The sequence below is a fragment of the Phaenicophaeus curvirostris genome, chromosome 23, assembly GCF_032191515.1.
Source record: "Phaenicophaeus curvirostris isolate KB17595 chromosome 23, BPBGC_Pcur_1.0, whole genome shotgun sequence".
NCBI lineage: Eukaryota > Metazoa > Chordata > Aves > Cuculiformes > Cuculidae > Phaenicophaeus > Phaenicophaeus curvirostris.
Genome location: NC_091414.1, coordinates 416,518 through 434,184, shown reverse-complemented (window position 1 = coordinate 434,184; position 17,667 = coordinate 416,518). Strand labels below are relative to the sequence as shown.

General features: G+C 56.3%; 2 protein-coding genes across 31 annotated transcripts in view; both read left to right on the top strand.

The window, feature by feature from the left end:
• MACF1 (microtubule actin crosslinking factor 1) overlaps nucleotides 1-6,164 on the top strand; it is a 136,135-nt gene extending 129,971 nt beyond the window's left edge. For 11 of the 29 annotated variants that reach the window (XM_069875053.1, XM_069875067.1, XM_069875056.1 and 8 more), the window contains 5 exons: nucleotides 499-616; nucleotides 1,405-1,616; nucleotides 2,198-2,308; nucleotides 4,129-4,252; nucleotides 4,602-6,164. In XM_069875053.1, coding sequence (XP_069731154.1) covers nucleotides 499-616; nucleotides 1,405-1,616; nucleotides 2,198-2,308; nucleotides 4,129-4,252; nucleotides 4,602-4,858 — 822 coding nt within the window. In that variant the 3' untranslated portion in view covers nucleotides 4,859-6,164. The remainder of the gene's footprint in view (nucleotides 1-498; nucleotides 617-1,404; nucleotides 1,617-2,197; nucleotides 2,309-4,128; nucleotides 4,253-4,601) is intronic. The other 18 variants (XM_069875074.1, XM_069875075.1, XM_069875081.1 and 15 more) reach the window with 3 other exon arrangements.
• Nucleotides 6,165-7,091: 927 nt separating this feature from the next.
• LOC138730215 (bone morphogenetic protein 8B-like) lies at nucleotides 7,092-16,001 on the top strand. Of its 2 annotated transcripts, XM_069875165.1 has the most exons (7): nucleotides 7,092-7,454; nucleotides 11,671-11,863; nucleotides 12,427-12,575; nucleotides 13,240-13,434; nucleotides 13,837-13,916; nucleotides 14,246-14,356; nucleotides 15,705-16,001. In XM_069875165.1, exons 1-7 carry the CDS (start codon nucleotides 7,094-7,096, stop codon nucleotides 15,852-15,854), a joined length of 1,239 nt encoding a protein of 412 aa, XP_069731266.1. In that variant the 5' UTR covers nucleotides 7,092-7,093; the 3' UTR covers nucleotides 15,855-16,001. The 2 variants fall into 2 exon arrangements, with proteins under 2 accessions (XP_069731266.1, XP_069731267.1); XM_069875166.1 differs by lacking the exon at nucleotides 13,837-13,916.
• The last annotated feature ends 1,666 nt before the right edge of the window (nucleotides 16,002-17,667 follow it).

Here is a 17,667-nt window from a genome sequence, read left to right as displayed (position 1 = left end):
GGAATCCCTGGACTTCAGACTTGATGCTGAGAGGTTTCTCGCTCGGCAGTGGCACAGCACTGCTTGCCTTTGCTGGTTCACCAGCACACAGCAACGTGCAGCAGCCGGCTCCGTTCCCGTGGGCTGCACCAGGAGGGTCTCTGCGTTGCCAGCCTCTACGTCCTTCATAATGAAAGGAAAAACTACAGTTCTGGCTAAGAAAACCCTTCCAAAGACCAAATCCTAAAATCTCATTTGCTGCTCAAAAAAATACTCTCCTTCAAGCTTTAAAACTAAAGGATTTGGAGAGTTGCATCATCTTAAAACCACACAGCAGAACAAAACTTGTCCCTGAAGAATCCTTCTGGAGAAACCTCAGAAGTATTCAATAGACCAATAAAAGCATATGGGACCCCACAAAGCCTTTCCAGAAGCTTTTTCCTGGTGCAGCCTGCTGCGGGAAGGAGACGAGTGTCCTGGTTGTGTCCCCCTTGTCTGAACTGTTCCTTGTCTCCACAGTTCGGCGATTCCCAGCAGCTGCGGCTGGTCCGTATCCTGCGGAGCACGGTCATGGTTCGCGTTGGTGGAGGATGGATGGCCCTGGATGAATTCTTAGTGAAGAATGACCCTTGCAGAGGTACAGAGATTCCTGGGTTTCATACAGCTGGTGTCTTCTTGCCTAGGAAAGGCAGTGTGAGAACATGTTTGCTCTGGCTGTGAATGACCAGATGGTACCAGAGCTGGTCTGGGTTATCCAAGTATCAGGCAGGAGCTGGAGAAAATGGATCCAAAGCAATGGTCAGCTCTCAGAGTGCCTCTGTGCAAGGCTTGGTGTGTGCCCTTGCTTTCTGTTCGACACTGTCAGTATGGAACTTGCTGATGCCTGTCTGCTGGCTGGCGAGCTGAAGTCCCCAGAACTGTGCCCTCGCTCGCCGAAGGGAAACCCTCCCGCTCCTTGGGGCACTTGAATGAACGTTGTTAAGTTGCCTTTTACTGGGCAGCAGTCACTTCTGTCTTGCCTCTTCCCCAGAATTGTTAAAGAGCTGTGAAAGCACAGAACCACAGCTCTTTGGAGTCGCTTTTACTGTTTTTAAGCCACATTAAAGACCACTCCAGCTGCTGTTGTAACACTGCTTATAGGTTGCCAGGGCTGCTTTCCCTAAGATAGCAGAGAATCGTAGGATGAGGTCATGGGCCTCGGGTGGTTTTTGATCAACCAGTTTCTCAAAGAGCTGATCTCTGGCAGGTCATGGTTGGGACAGCAAGGGAGTAGGGGTGGTCTCATTGCCGTCTGCCCACCCTTGGGAATGGGCTTTGGGAGGCATCACAAGAGCATGTGCTCCAGCCCCCGGGGCATCCCAAGCCCCAGTATTGATGTTGGCTCCATGCGAACCTCAGGTCTCCTCTATTTTGTCCCCTTTCCAGCACGGGGACGGACCAACCTGGAACTCCGGGAGAAATTCATCTTACCGGAGGGGGCCTCCCAGGGAATGACACCATTCCGATCACGAGGCCGAAGATCAAAGCCATCCTCCCGCGCAGCATCCCCAACGCGATCCAGTTCCAGTGCCAGCCAGAGCAACCACAGCTGTGCTTCCATGCCGTCTTCTCCCGCGACTCCAGCCAGCGGAGCCAAGGTGGGTTTTGCAAGTGAAGCCCTTCCTCTTTCCTCCCCTTTAGAAACCAGCGGCCTCCAAACCCATCCTGGTGCGATGAGGAGCTGCAGGAGGTGGATGGAGGAGGAGGAAGGTTGGGGCTTGAGGGCTTGGTGGTTACTGTGGTCTCTGGACGATGTTCGTGGTGTCTGCAGGAAGGAGCCTGCTGTCCGCTCAGATGGGTGGGGTGGAACAGCGCAGGACAGGTTTTCAGCCCAGACTGGGTGCTCGTGGCTCTGCAGGAGGGTCCCAGCACTCCCGTGCAGCCGAAGGCTTCGTCCCCTAGGCAGGGCTGTGCCACAGCCACGGTGTCCGGCAGACATGCAGGAGGAAGCCGTCGCCCATCGTCTCTCCTTTGCTACCCCATCATTCACCCATGCATGTTTTATTTCATCATCTGTTTGGGGGTTTCCCCTTTATTTTAACTTATATGTTTCTCATTTGGTTCTCATTTCATTTTGGTGCCGTTTCCCCTGTTCCAGATACTTTTCCATTTCTTTAGGGTTTTTTTTTTTTTTACTCACTTCCACCTCTCCCCCCTCCTTGGATTTTCCATTTCACAGACTCCTCATCACTTCTCTCGATGTTATGACAAACCCTGGTTGATAAACAGTAAAGCGGGCACCCCCCTGAGGGGATTCGATTATTCCGACTTCCAGCTCTCAAGCGCTGAGGTAGAGTATGGGCTGCAGCCCCAGGACCTGCTGACCAGCCGGAGTGCCACGGGCACCGAGAACTCCTGTGCCCCTGCCTGTTTTAACGCTTCCTCTGTGGTAGAGCAGCGCTTGTTAGCACCGCTAACGCTCCAACTCTTAACGATTTTCACGGGTCTCTAACTCGGATAAATAAAACATCCACTTTGGAGTGAAGCACAGCAGCTTGCGATTCACATTTACCTGCCTGCAAACCACAGGAGCAACATTTGTCCTCTTGTGCTTTAAGAAAAAAGAGATTTTCCAAGCTCTAATAGCTTTTCAGCATTGGAAAGCAGCTGCTTTAGCTTTCAAAAATCAAAATCCAGGAGCCGAGTTGAGACCTAACAACCAGCTACAGCGCATGCACAGTAACCAGATCACCTTCATTTTCATGAAGCGCTTGTGTTTCTCACCGTGTTGAAGCACGCATGGTGTGTCCGGTGCTGCCACCGCCTTAGTGCTCCCAGGAGGGTGAGTTCGGGCTGACACTTTGATCTCTGTAAAGTTTCGGCCTCCTCACAGGCTTTCCTGACCCTGTGAATCGGTGAGGAGAGAGACCTGGTAGATCCCGGTGATTCCCCGAGCGCTGTGTGCGCTGGCAAGACAACCGCGTCTGCTCGGTGCTGCTTTCCCACAGAAAAGGAATTGCTGTAAATGATTTTAAATCAGGAGCACTTCCCCACTCGCCCTAATTCGCCTGCTTGCTGCTGTTTAACTTGTTTGTAAAATAGGATCAAGGACAAGAATCTCAATCTCCAGTGATGACGATGGTCCCTTTGCAATCACGTGTTTGTGGATTTTAATTCCCCGGTGCCTGAGGGGAAGCCCCCTGCCCGGCTGCCCCTCTCCCTGCTGCAGCTCCAGTTTCATGACAGTTCAAGATTTCCAAAAAAAACCACAAAATTGCAAGGGATCAAGGGGAGCCTCTCCAGCTGTGGCCTAAAGGCTCCTTGGGAAATGCCCGCTGGCATAGATGTCCCTCTGTCGGGCGATACAGTGGGGCTGGAGCCGTCCCTGCGCTGATCCCGCCCCAGGGGACACCACACACAGTCGCTTCCCTGCCACGCTGCCCCAAACCCAGAGCTTTGGTCAGTGCTTGGAAACTGGAGCTGCCCTTTCCACCTGGGTCCAGGTGCCCTCGCCCTGCCCAGCACCTTCCCCTCCTTGCTTTCTTCCACAGCGGTGGGAACGCAGCTGCCTTTTGTGCTGCTTTTCCACACCCCGTCTGCGTTTGCAACATCTTAAAGGTCAGGGAAGGCACTGTTTCAGGATGCAACCGAAGCTGATTTGCTGTGTTTCATGCCTCTGCTTGTTGCTGGTGCCTCAAATCCGTTCTGCCCTGGGGTGCTGGGTGCACGGACCCCCCTGGGGCACCAGCACCGGGCAGCATTCCACCCCCCCGGCTCATGGCATCACATTGCACTGATGCCTCCTGGTGATGAGCTGTGTTTCTCAACTCTGCATTGTATTTGACCTTCCAGAATGGTTCGATGCTAAATCTTTGCAAGATTTCACCCACAATTTGGGCTCCTGAGCCTAGGTGACGCCGTTCTCTGGAGGGAAGCAGCTTTGCTTTTATTTTTTCCCCCACGAACACTGTTGCCTTCCAAATTTTCAGGACCCAGGCTTTTTTCTTTTTGCTGAACCGCTGCTGAAACGACAGCTTGTGCTTTCCTTGACCATTAAGATGGGTGTTCCTTAAATGTCAAAGTCCTCTTGCCGAGGTGCTGATCTCTGATGCCATCTCAGCCCGTTACGGCCGGTGACGCCTAAAGGCTGTGCGTGTGCTCTCTCCCAAGGTGACCCCCTCCGCGGGCAGCAAGCTGAAACGACCCACCTTCCACTCCAGCCGGACGTCCCTGGCTGGGGACACCAGTAACAGCTCCTCACCAGTCTCCACAGGTGCCAAAACCAGCCGAGCAGGTGAGTTAGGTGCAAAGACCGAATAATTCCCGCTTGGTTGCTTAAATCGGCAGAGAAAATATTTACTATTTTGGAAGCCCACCACGAGTCAGGAGGCTGATGTCCACGGCTGCATCCCTGCCTGGGAGAGGGGATGCTGCAGCGGGTTCACGGGGCGCGGGTTTGCTGCTGCTTTGTTAAAAGCTCGGGAATTAATCATCCCTGATGCTGGCCTACCTGTTCCAGGGGTGCTGGGTGGGCGGTTGAAAGCGGCGGCAGCAGAGCGCGGGATTCAGGCGCTAGTCGGTCCAGGGGTGGGAAGGAATCCTCCTTCTCCTCCTGCTCACCGTGCTCTTGGCTCCCCTTGCAGATCCTAAAAAAGCAGCCAGCCGTCCCACCAGCCGCGCCGGGAGCCGCACGGGGAGCCGGGCCAGCAGCCGGCGGGGCAGCGACGCCTCTGATTTTGACCTGCTGGAAACGCAGTCGGCTTGCTCGGACACTTCGGAGAGCAGCGTGGCCGGCGGGCAGGGCAGCTCGCGCCGGGGCATGGCCAAGCCCTCCAAAATCCCAACCATGTCCAAGAAAACAACCACTGCCACCCCGAAAACTCCAGGCCCTAAGAGATAATACTGTACCCACGCCCTCCCGAGAGAAAGCAAACCCAACCTGTGTCCAGTTTTTAGCCCTGCTCCGTACATTGGATGTATATTTATTCTAAATGGGAGAAACTATATTGTTAAAAGTGTAAAAGAAAGTTGTGTTATGAAGCTGCCTTATTTGGGTTTTTTTTTTTTCCTTTTTTGTAAGTTACTATTTTCATGTGAATATTTATGTAGATAAAAATTGCCTCTCGGCGAGCCTTGTTCCAGAGGGGCCTGGAAAACTGAAATGTTGGGAGAAAGGAAAAAAAAAAAAAAAAGAAAAAAGAAAAAAAAAAGGAAGCAAAAAAAAAAGGTCAAGATGTGAAAGTGTAAAGAAAAACTGAACTATAAATAGGATTTCTGCGCGGTGCAGGGTGCGAACCTGCTTTATCTTTTAGGATTGTTTCCTAAATGCATCTTTATAAACTTAACTTGCTGTCTCAGCAAGGTAAATTATATTTAAAAGTAAAGACCTGAATCCTGCAGTGTTCAAGGAACTCTTTTGTAAATCACAGATACCTCAACAGAGAACCGTGAGGTGAGGGGGCTGGGGCTGACGTTTCCATTTTTTTAAAGTGATGTGGTTTTACCTGAAGAAAGCGGAGTTTGACTTAATAAAATTTGCACACAGCGCAGCAAAGGTCGCACCCATTGCTGTCTTGAAAATACTGTCCTGACAACGTTGTTTTTAGAGAACAAACACGGGGGCGGGGGGGGTGGGTCTGGGGAGGCGTTCACACTGGCCAGAGGATTGCAGGTCTGGAGCACTCAGACACGTCCCGTAGCGGTGGTGGGTCCTGCAGATTAGAGGATTCTTCTGGATTGGCAGTCTAAGAGACTGGCCCAAGATGTTCCTGACAGTCGCTATTTATCTGCATCTCCTTTTCCTATTTATTATTTCACTGGTCATTCCACTTCCAGCCAGGCTGAGATTGATGTGACCTCTGCTCCTAGAAGAAATCTGGACTTACACGCACAGTTGCTTGTCCTTGGAACGAGTCTCACCAGCACACTCGATGCAAGTCCTGTCTCGCTTTTGTACGCTACTTTTTCTTTGTAATAAACCCATCTGACCAAGTGACCAGGAGGCGGGCGGGCGGAGAGGGCTCCCGGGAGCCCCGGTCGTTATTCCAGAGTGGTTCTGCGCCGGCTCAGACCGCGTTGCTGTGTGATTCTCTCAATTGGTTTAAATTGAGGCAAAACTGAAGCTCTACCAATGAATTGTTTAAAAACCAGACACATTTTTGTATTAAAATTGCTTGCGGTAATAAACAATCTTGCCTCCTACTTTATTCCTCAGTGTTAGCGTTTTCAGTGTGAGAGCCGGAGCTGTTTGTCCGGCGCAGGGTCCCTTGCAGGACGCAGCAGGGACCCCCCAGCCCCGAGATTAAACGGCCCAGGCGGGCGAGTGGTGCTGGAGAAGGGGCTCGGTGGTGCCGGTGAGGCGGGTGCCCACCGGGGAGGTGCCTGTTGGAGCGAGTGAGAGCGTCTGGTGGGGTTTGGGGCACAGGGGGAGCACCCGCTGTGGAAGGTCCTGGGGGGGTGTGGGTGCTGCTGAGGGGAGGGTGCATGGAGAGGTTGAGTGTCCATGGAATTGGATGCCCATGGGTTTGAGTGGCCGTAGGGATGGGTGCTCATGGATCTGCGTGCACACGGGGGGAGCATCTGTAGGGGTGGGTGACCATGGGTTTGGTTGGGTGTTCGTGGATATGGGTGCCCACAAATGTGAGCAACCCTAGGAGTGGGTGAACATGGGTTTGGGTGCTCATGGGTTTGGGTGCTCCCAGGGCGAGCATTGCTAGGGATGAGCAATGGATTTGGGTGCCCATGGATTTGGGTGTCCATGGATTTGAGTACGCATGAGGCCAAGCATTTCTAAGGGTAGTTGCCCACAGGGTGGATGCCCCCGGGTTTGGATGCCCCCGGGGTGAGCATCCCTAGCGGCGGGTTCTCATGAGTTTGGGTACCCAGCGGGACGAGCATCCCTAGCGCTGGGCGCCCCCGTGTTTGGTACCCGGGGCGAGCATCCCTAGGGATGGACACGCACTGGTTCGGGTGCCCCCAGGGCGAGCATCCCTAGGGGTTTGGTGCCCAGGAGGACGAGCATCCCCAGGGCTCGGGAGCCCCGGAGGACGAGCCCCCCCGGCGCGGGGCGGGGCGGGGCGGGGCTGCGGGGCGGCCGGTGTCTCCGCCCGCGGTGCCGGGGCCGGTGCGGGGCGCGATGCGCGCGGGGCGCGGGGCGGCCCTGGCGCTGCTGTGCGCGGCGCTGCTGGCGCAGGGCCGGCGGCTGAGCCCCGGCGAGCGGCGGGACGCGCAGCGGGAGGTGCTGGCGGTGCTGGGGCTCCCCGGCCGCCCCCGGCCCCGCGCCGCCCCCCGCGCCGCCGCCGCCCCCCGCGCCGCCGCCCCGCTCTTCATGCTCGACCTGTACCGGGCGGCCGCCGGGGAGCAGCAGCAGGAGGAGGAGGGGGGGGGCGAGGAGCAGGGGGGGGCGCGGCCGGAGCTGAGCGGGCTCGGAACGCGGGGACCCCCGACCGGCACCGCCGCCAGCAGCGCCGACACCGTGGTCAGTCTCGTTAACCTCGGTGAGCGGGGACAGGGGACACGGGGGGAGAGGGGACACCGGGGAGGGAGGGGACACCGGGGGGAGAGGGGTTCGGGCAGGACCGGAGAGAGCTGAGCAGACCGACAGGTACCGGGGGAGCGGAGCCTGCGGGAGGCAGCGGAGGGAGCGGAGGCTCTGGGGAGATGAGGACCTGACGGAGCGGGGGCTCCGGGAGGCGCCGGGGTGCGGGGCCCGCGGGAGGAACGGGGCGCACCGGCAGGACCGGGCGGCGGCCGGGGAGGGGGGGGATCCCGGGGGGCTGGGGAACGGGGGAGCTGGGACCCCGCACCGAGCCGGCTCGGGAGCCCCGGGAGCGCCCCGAGGCTGCGGGTCACTGCTGGTTAGTGCTGGAGTTAGTGATGGAGTCACTGCTGGAGTAGTGAGTTAGCGCTGGAGTGAGTTAGTGAGTGACTGCTGGAGTGATCACTAATCGTTGCTAGTTGCTGCTGGAGTCCCATCCAGAAGGTGTGAGGGAGCGGAGCCGGTTCCAGGCAGCACCAGCCCTCGCCCCTCGGGGCTGCGAGGGGGCCGGGAGCCCCGGGACAGACCCCGCTGCTCGTGTCCGGCTCCCAGCCCCGCCGGGGCCGGGGGGTCAGCGACCCGGGGAAGCCGAGACCGAGGGAGGCAGGTGCTGGGGCACCAACTCCCAGCTCCCTTCAGAGCCCAAGACAGCTGAAAAGCGCTTTATCCCGTCCAGGGCGGGTGGCAGCCGGGGTGGGAGGTCTGGGAGCCGCCCGGGAGGCGCTGGCGCTGGCCCAGGGGTGCTGGTGCCGCTCCCCTTCCCGGAGATCCTGGGGCGCCTGGGAGAGTTGGGGAACACAGCTCCAGCCTTCCATTTGAATGGCTTTGATTTCTGCGGCTTCGTCAGCCCCTTCGCCTTAATTAAACGAAGTTTTGTGGGAGAAGGCGAGCGCTCATTTGCGTGCATAGTTCGCTGCAGAATTAGCCTGATGGGCCATGCAAATGGGGAGCGTTGGGGCTCCACTGGGCGCTTGAGCCGCGGCTCCCGGCTGCTCGCCTGCTCCTGGGAAGGGGAAGCGAGGAGCCTCCCCAGTGCACAAACGCGTCCTGGTTGGAGCAGGTGGCCGGGTCCTCTGGGCGACTGGTGGCCGCCAGCTCCTCCAGTTGGGTTTGGTGGTGACGGATCCACCCACCCTTCTTGCTGCGGCTCGGTGTGAAGATAAAACGTTTCCTATGAGCCTGACCCCTGCTATTTCTGTGCGCTGACTGAGTCAGGTGGCCTGTATTTTTGAGCCTGGGGTAAGGATGGGCTCTGCGATCCTGCCTTGGCGTGAGTCACAGGCGTACGCAGGGTGTACGCAGGGCGTACGCAGGGTGTAATCGCAGAGCAGAGCTTTGTAACGGGAAGGCGCGCAGGCTGCAGCACCACCGAGCACCCTACGACTGCGCCTTCACCCCCACACAGTTACCTCCAAAATCCAGCTGCTGCCAGCAACAGGCTCATCTCTGAGCCGTCTGTGCCTTCCCCTCCTCTGGGCATCCATGGCGGCTCCCCCAGAGAGCTCGGAGCAGCCGACGGATGCTCAGCATGAGCCCGTGCGGAGGTGTCAGTGCCCGCTGCACGTGTTTTAAATGGGCAAAGCTTTGCAAATGAAATCCTTGGGGTCCCCCCGTGGCACCGGCTGTTTGTGAGAGCAGGAGGACACGAGCAGGGGCCGGGGGTGCAGCACAGCCGGGCTGGGGGGGCCGGGGGCCAAACCCCTCACCCTGTGACCCCTGATGTTCTTCTTGGTGGGATGGGGGAAGCACTTGTGAGACGAGGTGTGAGCCTGGCAGAGGCTCGGCTGCTTTTCACTGCACTGAAATCTCTCCCTGCTGCAGAAAACCTCCAGAGTGTGTTTTTTTCCTGCTTGCAAGTGAAGGATGGCATCTTCCTTGCATCTCCTTTAAACCTATTTTAGGATTCAGAGCACTTGATGTGGTTGAATATCCTGGCATTTCCTTTTAATTTAGTGTCTGAAACGATCATGGGGACCATTGGGAGCAGCCAGGACCCGTAATTACGACTGATGCGCAGTTTATAGAAACAGAAAAAGTTTACAATGAAAAAGTGCAGCTAAAAATGACCTGGGGAGCAGGACACATCTCCCCATCCAGCACCAGCCTGGGAAGGGATGGGGAGCGCACTGGGGCTGGGACCCCTGCGCGGCCCCACGGCCGTTCCTGTACGGATACGATATTCGTTAGTCATTTTTGGGGAGATGGGAGCACGCGGCATCACATCATGGCATTTGGCTTTGGAGAAAGATGCAGCAGCTCGTAGAGGGTGAGACGGTAAATGCCAAAGGAGGGGGCAAGGAGAGCAAAGAGCCTGGGCTGGGTTTTTTTGGTGTGTCTCATCCGCAATCCGGATAATCCGCCCACATTTAATTGAGGGTTGGTGGTGCGGCTGAGTCAACCCGCCTCGAATCAATCGCAGTTCCCAGGCGCAGCGGGGAGGGCCCCTTGCCCGCGCGCCGCCAGCACCCACCCCTCTGCCAGGCACGGGGGCTGCAGGGTCCTCATTTTGCACCCATTTATAATTTTGCCAGAAAACTGGGCCATAGTAAACCTCCTCCAACCTGCTGAGGATCAGCCTGGATTGCTGTTTGCTGAGTGCCGTGCAGCCGGCCCCATCGCCCTCCTCTGCCGTGCTAACCCCACGCTGGCTCAGGAGAGGATGCTTTGCCTTTGGTCCTGCCCTTCCAAGGGAAATTCCCTTTTCTGTTCCACAAAACAGAGGAGGAACTAGGGATTCCTCCTAGTTTCTCATCCCAAATGCTAGGCAGCTTGCTATGGACTCCAGCTCATTTGGCTCATCAAGCTGCACAGCTAATTGTGGTCTCCTAATTGCTCCTCCCTGGCCAGGGCACATCTCCTGCGTCCCTCCCCACCAGCGCAGCCCCTTCTGCCTTTGGCCTTGATCTTCATCAGCTCCGCAGCAGATGGACGTGAAGGTCTCATAACAAATTGCTTCGTTAGTGAAGGTTTTCCCCCTTCTCTGGGGCTGAAGAATCACCCTGAGGATTTGGTCTGTGTCGCTGGGTCCCCTCCCTGGCTCTGCCACAAACTCCCCTGCCCTTCCCTGAACCGAGATCCACGCAGGCGACCAGCATCGCTGCTCACAGCGTCGCTCTGCCGAACACCCGTGGAGGTCGCAGTGGTGTTTGAGCCGGTGTTCAATCCAGCTGGGTCTTGTCTGCTGCCAGCGAGCACGGGGGACGCAAGAAACACGCAGCAAGGAAAAAGGAGCTGACGTCTCTCGCTGAGTTTTGGGGTGACTTGATGGTTTTCCCAGAGCTGTGAGGCATTGACAGTGCCTGTAACAGCCCGGGAGCACCAAACCACCAGGTTCGGTGGCAGAAATAGCCATGCAGGAAGGGGCTGGGGAGCCCCACGGGGCGGCCGCAGGGCTGGGGTCACAGTCCCGATCCCTCCGGCTGGGCACCGGCTGCAAGGAGCCTTCTCCGCATCCGCCCCTGCCCGCCAGCCCCGGGCTTTTTTTATACCATGACTTGTGGTGAGCGCAGTGGCCGGAGGGAATGTGGGGTTTGAAAAGGGAAAAGTTAAAAAAAAAAAAAAGAAAAGAAAAGAAGAAGGAAAAATCCCAATCCATGGCTGCACAATTAAAATCTCTGTGTTCAGGCTGCAGGGATGCTCCACGCTGCTCCCCTGTGTGAACGGCGATGGCAACTTCATGGTGTTTAAATTTGGAAGGTTTGGGGTTGTTTTTTTCCCCCTTGGAATTGGTTAAAAATTGCATTTAAAGGTTGTTTTTTTATTTATTTAATTAGTTGTTTTATTTTGAAAAGCAAGCGCCAGGTCGGATTCGTTTCATTGCTTTTGTGCCTGAAGCAGGGGGAGCTTTAATCACTTTAATTACATTCAATCATGGCAGCCTGGAATATTTTTAAAGGCCAATTTGAAGAAAATAATTACATATTAGAGGAGCTGTGTGGGGCTACATTGTCGTACAGCAGGACGGCATTTTTTCTGTATGGATTTAAAAAAATCTCCAGTTCTTTCCTTTCCCAATGTGCAGAGATTTCTGCAGAAAGTGGGGGGTTTGGGTAAGAAAAGTGGGGCTGGTGGGGTTCGTCGTCCCCACCTCGGGGGCAAATTGGGAGCAGGCTCGGATCATCCTGGCGGGAGCGACAAAGGGGCTGACATGGCCCCCTGACCTCTCTGCTCCACAGTCGAGCGGGACCGGGACATCTTCTCCCCGAAGCCGTACTGGAAGGAGTTCAGGTTCGACCTGGCGCAGGCGCCCACGGGTGAGGTGGTGACGGCCGCCGAGTTCCGCATCTACAAGGCACGGGGCATCCCCCGCTACGCCAACAACACCCTGCACGTCAGCATCTACGAGGTCGCCGCAGAGCGAGCCAACAGGTGACGGGGATGGGGATGAAGATAGGGATGGGGCTGAGGATGGAGAAGTGGATTTGGATGAGAATGGAGATTGGGATGGAGACAAAGAGAGATGAGGTTGGGGATGGATATAGGGATGAGGAAGGGGGTATCCACGGGGATGAGAGTGGAAATTAAGATAATGACTACGGAGATGGAGACGGAGATGGAGACAGAGATGGGTATGAAGATGGAGATGGGACCCCTGGTGAGCACCAGTCCTGGCGTTTTCCCTCCCCACCACCATGCAAACACCGAGGGAAGCGGCGCCGCTGCAGCCAACTGTTCCCACGCTTTCCCACCGGGCAGTGCCACACCCCAGCTTTTCGGCCGGGGCTGGGAGGATGCTTTCCCAGGGCAGCTGCCAGGGTGCCACCATCATGTCCAGCGCAGCCGCAGGCACTGGGAGCTGCTGTCCTAACCCTGCTGTGCTGAGACCTGTACGGACACGGCCACCAAGGAGTCATTTCTGCGAATTACCACTGGTACTGGTGCCCTTCGGGTGCTATTACTCACCTGCTCAGTTTTGTTCCCCGTTTCCACAGGGAGTCTGACCTGTTCCTGCTGGATGTCCAGGACCTGCGTGCCGGGATGGAGGGCTGGCTGGTGTTTGACGTCACAGCTGCCAGCAGCCACTGGTTAGTGGATCGGAAATACAACCTGGGGCTGCGACTGTACGTGGAGACGGACGATGGTGAGCCTGCCCAGCCTGCCTGCAGTGTCTGAGGCCAAATCCCCAGGACGTGCAGTTCTCTTACCCCATGTTGGAGGCATGGTGGGTGGTGGAGGGGGTTGGCTTGCTGCGAGTTTAGATTTCCGTCTGTGATGGAGAACCACGGGCGCCAGCGCTAGGTCTGAGGGTGAGCCCTGATGATGAAGCCTCCCAAAGGCATTAACGCTAATGGGGCTCCTGGTGTGGGCTGTAATAACCTCATTAGCACTTAATGAACTCCTTACCTGGAGGGATCCTTGTTCCCGTTTACAGGAGGATTAACCCTCTTCTCATCATGGGATCACATCTGCTCTGAAGGTGCCTTTTGCAGCGCAGAGGCACGCAAAGAGCATCTCTGCTCTGATGTAGGGAGACATCAGGGTCATCCATGCCCCGTCCATCCCCTTCACTCCCAGCACACCAAGTGGCAAAGGGGAAAATCGGTTGCTTGGGCCTCATGTGGTTTTAATCCTTTAACCGCTCTACATGCCCACGGTGTGGTCTTGGGCACCAAGCAGAGCGGGGTCCAGCTGCTTGGGATGCCAAACCTGCAGCTCTCCACTGCAAATTTCCTCCTGTGTTTTGTTCTTGCTTTGACCAAACGCGTTCACACTGAGCAAACCGGCGCGCGGTGCGATCCCTGCAGGGCTCAGCGTCGACCCCGGCCTGGCGGGGCTGCTGGGGCTGCGGGGGCCCCGTTCCAAGCAGCCCTTCATGGTGACGTTCTTCCGAGCGAGCCCCGGCCCCCTGCGCGTTACGCGGGCGGCCAAACCCCCGAGGAGGCGGCAGCCCAAGAAGAGCAACGACCTCCCGCATCCAAACAAGCTGCCGGGAATTTTTGGTAAGAGGCCATGGGGTGAGAAGCGGCTGCTGCGGTCCAGGGACCTTCTGCTTGTACCTCATCTCGCAAGGATCCCCAGCTTGGCCCCGAGATGCATCCCTGGGGAGCAGAGCAGGGCCCTCCGGGTTCCAGCGGGTGGTGCCCTCCGGGTGATGGTGTTTAGGTGTTTAGTCAGGTTTTCAGGATACCTGAATATTGGACTTTTTGCATCGCTGACCTTGGGAGCCCCAGTGTAGGAGCAATACATTTCAGGCCAGTTTGAAGCTTCTTTCCCCTTTGTGTCACAGCAGAGGCTCCTCTTCTTCTGCCCCGGGCGCAGGGGCTCTGGGGTCTCAGGCTCGAGCAGGGGTGGCTGCAGCGGGTGGGAGTGGGTGTGATGCTGCCTGTGTCCCTCTCCCGCAGACAACGTCCACGCTGCGGACGGGCGGCAGGTCTGCCGGCGCCACGAGCTCTACGTCAGCTTTCAGGATCTCGGTTGGCTGGTATTTATCTACTGGGAAAAGGGAATGCAAAGAAACCCCATCATTGTCCCTGCAGGGTCCTGGGCTCCCCCAGTGTGAGCAGCGCGAGGCAGCCGGGAGCTGCACAGCCCCATCCCGGGAAGGCAGGTGTGATCTGCCACAACCCCAAAACCCAACGGTGACCCAAACGACTCGTGGCTCAGGCCAAAAAAATCAAAATAACCCCTGGCTGCTGGCACAGCCACGCACGGAAGAGTCGCTGGGGTGTTTTTGCAGGCAGGGCTCAGATAAAGGGGCACAGAAAGGGTGAAGGCTGTGGTGTAACTGGTGTAAATCCTTGTTGTTTGCAGGATTGGGTGATCGCACCCCAAGGTTACTCAGCCTACTACTGCGAGGGGGAGTGTGCCTTCCCCCTGGACTCCTGCATGAACGCTACCAACCACGCCATCCTGCAGTCCCTGGTCTGTGCACCCAGCGACGGGGCCCTGGGGGACACTGGGGGGGTGGCTGGAGCCCCACAGGTCCGGAGGGAGAGCAGGGTTTGGGGCTGGGCACGCCTGGGTTTCAGAGTGTTTAGGCTGGAGGGTGCTATTTTGCCCCGGGTCCCACTGAAGTGTCAGCGGGGACAGGGGCTCCCATCGGCTGGTGGGGAAGGGCATCGCGTCGCCAGCGCATCCTCCTCACAGCCACACGCGAAGGTTTCGCCGGAGCCCCACGAAGCCCCACTGCAGCTCAGCACCCAAATGTTGGGCTCAGCACGTTCCAAGCAGGAAGGCTTTAATGCCCCGTTTTTCCCAAACCCACCCCACATCCCAGCCAGCGCTTCAATTTCTGGAATTTCCTGCCCTGTGAGTGTTTGATTTCCCAACGGCAGACTCACACCAGCTCCGGTGTTCACGGTTAATTACAGGGAGCACCGAGTCCTCAGCCCAGCCTTTGAAGGTGTCGCCTGGCGGGTTTAATTTTTGCACTAACGAAGCTGCCAGCAGCCCCATCTGAGGCTGGGCACAACCCTGGCAGGAGCAGGGAGGGCTCCTCTTCCCCCCTACGCCCAACCATCACCCCTAAACCCGACGCTCTTCCCGCAACGGAGATGTTTGGGCAGGATGTGAATCACCTGGCACCCAGATCCGTCCCTTCTGGGAAGCGCTGGGGCAAACGCAGCCCGGGAGCCGTGCCAGCCCCGGCCGGTGCTGCAAATAGCAGGGTTTGACAGCAAAAACACCGGACTTCCGAACTGGGAGAGCTCGGCCGTCTCCGCAATAGATTAATCGCACATGTCGGGTAGAGTCAGCAAGGGCTGCACGCATCCAGCTGCCGAGGAGCCTCCCAGCTTACGCTCTACGGCAAATTACTGGGCTAACATGTGTCCCAAGCTGGGGCTGAGCAAGCCAAAGGCGAGCTGTGTTTGCGAGGCTGTTGTGTACCTGGGATTTGAGTGCAATTTGTTGCAGTCAGAGTGGTGCTGAGCCCTGAAGGAGAATCGCTTGCAGCATCCCGCGCCCTCCGCCCATGCTGGGGTGAGCCCCATGCTGCCCTTTCAGGAGTTTTTTTAGCCTTTTGCCTATTTATAGTTAGAAAAAAGACCATAAATCCCAAATTAATGAAGGGGCTGCTTAGCCCACGAGTGCTGGTCCAATATAAACTGCAGCAGGGACTGCCCAGAGTTTGGAATAAATATTTTTGCAAAGGGCTGGAAATAGTATCCCCATTCACCCACGGTTTTTGCAGTGAAGAGCTGGTTTGATGGCTTTTCTTCCTGCCTGGAGCCACATTTGCCAGCACTCACAGGCTCCGTCTATCCCCCAGGTTCACCTGATGAAGCCCGAGGCTGTGCCCAAGGCGTGCTGTGCCCCCACAAAGCTCAGTGCCACCTCCGTCCTCTACTACGACAGCAACAACAACGTCATCCTCAAGAAGCACCGCAACATGGTTGTGAAATCGTGCGGCTGCCACTGACGGCCGGGGCCCGTCCCCATCCCATCTCCATCAGAGGAATGTGACACTGGGTTTCTTCTGCATGTGTGGAAAAGGAGTTTCATGGGCTGCATCCCAGCAAAGGCCATTAATAGTAATAAATAATAAAAATAAAACCCTCCCACCCTTCCTAGAAGTGGATGTCAATAATCTTAGCCTTCTGTGCTCCTATTGCACTTGATGAGCCACACACATATATATATGTAGGGAAGAGAGGATCTGTGGCTGGTTACGTCTCTGTTTTGTCCATGTTTTCCCCTCCAGTGTCTGCAGCAGCACTTCGGGCTGACAAGTAGTGAGGACAAGGGAACTGGCGTCCAAGTTGCTCTGGGACTGAGCTGTTTCCAACCATGTGCGTGCAACTCACTCACCTCTAACCAGTGCTTTTAATTGCCTTAATGAAAAACACCATCAGCCAGTTGAGTCGATGGTTGACTAACCCGCTCCTGTTGACTTAAAGTTCATGAAAGTCAGCCAGTTGGGAAAAAAAAAAAGAAATATCCATATTGAGCTATGGCCCCGATATAAAATAAACACCTGGTTTGGAAAGTAAACATGGAATTTCTCTTGCTGTTTGTCCTTTAATAAATGTCATAGCACAGCAGCGCTCTGTTCGGCACGCGGGATCAGCTAAATTTGTACCTATTTACTTGAAAATGAGCCTGGCCGCAGTGCTGTGAGGTGAGGTTTAGGTCAGGCCGTGTCTCCCCAGCCAGGAGAGCAGCTGCGCTTACCGGTCGATGCTTCCCATAGGCTCCTCAGGGTCTGCGGTCACACCAGCTCCAGCCCCGCGCAGCATCCCTGTCACGCTTCTCAGCTCAGGCACCCGGGGAACCTTGCAGCACCAAACAAAGAATATACAGGGACTAGCCAAACACAAAGAAAAAATTCCCTATAAACCCACTCCAGTAAGAAAGATACATTCCCTGCCAGCACCCAGCTTCCCAAGGAAAGGTCTCACCTCTTTAGAAAGATTCCATCTGCCAACGTGAATTCCAGATCAGGATGCAAGCGGCTCTGTGCAACATGGTGCCCCCTGCAGAAAGCAAGCCCAGGGCTTCCATTGCCTCCCTCCAGCAGCATCTCTCTCTGCAAGGTCTGTCTTCAAAAAATTGCGATTTAAATACAAAAAAAGAAGGGAAGAAGGAAAGGCAATGCTGGGTTTGTTTGGCTTGTCAGGCATTACGGTCAAGTGCCAGTATCGTGCCTGGTCCCAGTCGCAGGGTGATGCACGGCCCTCAGACAGTGCAGAAAATCAGCAAGTGAATAAAAGCTACACAGTATTTATTATGGGAAAGAAATACCCCTGAGCTGAGAGCAGCTGGGCTGGTGAAATCGCAAAGCTGCAGCAGTACAAGCTCTCTAGAGCATCCCCTAAACCCCAGCCCCGCACTCCTGACCCCGGTCCCTACCCCAGCAGCTTCATCCCTTCTCCCCGCAAACACCTTCTCACAGGTACCCAGTGCCAGAATTCCATAGGAAACCCCAAATCAATCCCTTTCCAGTGCTGCAGTTACTTTCAAGGTGCGTGGCCAGAGCCACCCACTGTCGGGAGCTATAAATGTAGGCAGCTCTCCCACTCCATGAACTAGAGTTTGGAAATTAAACTCCTTCCTACAGCCTCATCACTTTTTATTTCCTCCATCGCCCAAAGAGCTGCTTCTTCCCCTGGAACTTCTCGTCCAGACCTTGTTCTTCCATTTACACGCCCCGGTGAATGCTCTCCCTCTCGGACCGGACTGGCTTCCCAGCAGGGACCTACCTCCCTCTGCTGCTGGGAACGGACACTGCACAG

Excerpts from the sequence above, each read along its gene's own strand:
- LOC138730215 (XM_069875165.1), top strand. The coding sequence starts at position 7,094 with ATGCGCGCGGGGCGCGGGGCGGCCCTGGCGCTGCTGTGCGCGGCGCTG. Across the intron at positions 7,455-11,670 it reads GGTCAGTCTCGTTAACCTCG|TCGAGCGGGACCGGGACATC; the intron begins GTGAGCGGGGAC and ends TCTGCTCCACAG. Across the intron at positions 11,864-12,426 it reads GCCGCAGAGCGAGCCAACAG|GGAGTCTGACCTGTTCCTGC; the intron begins GTGACGGGGATG and ends CCGTTTCCACAG.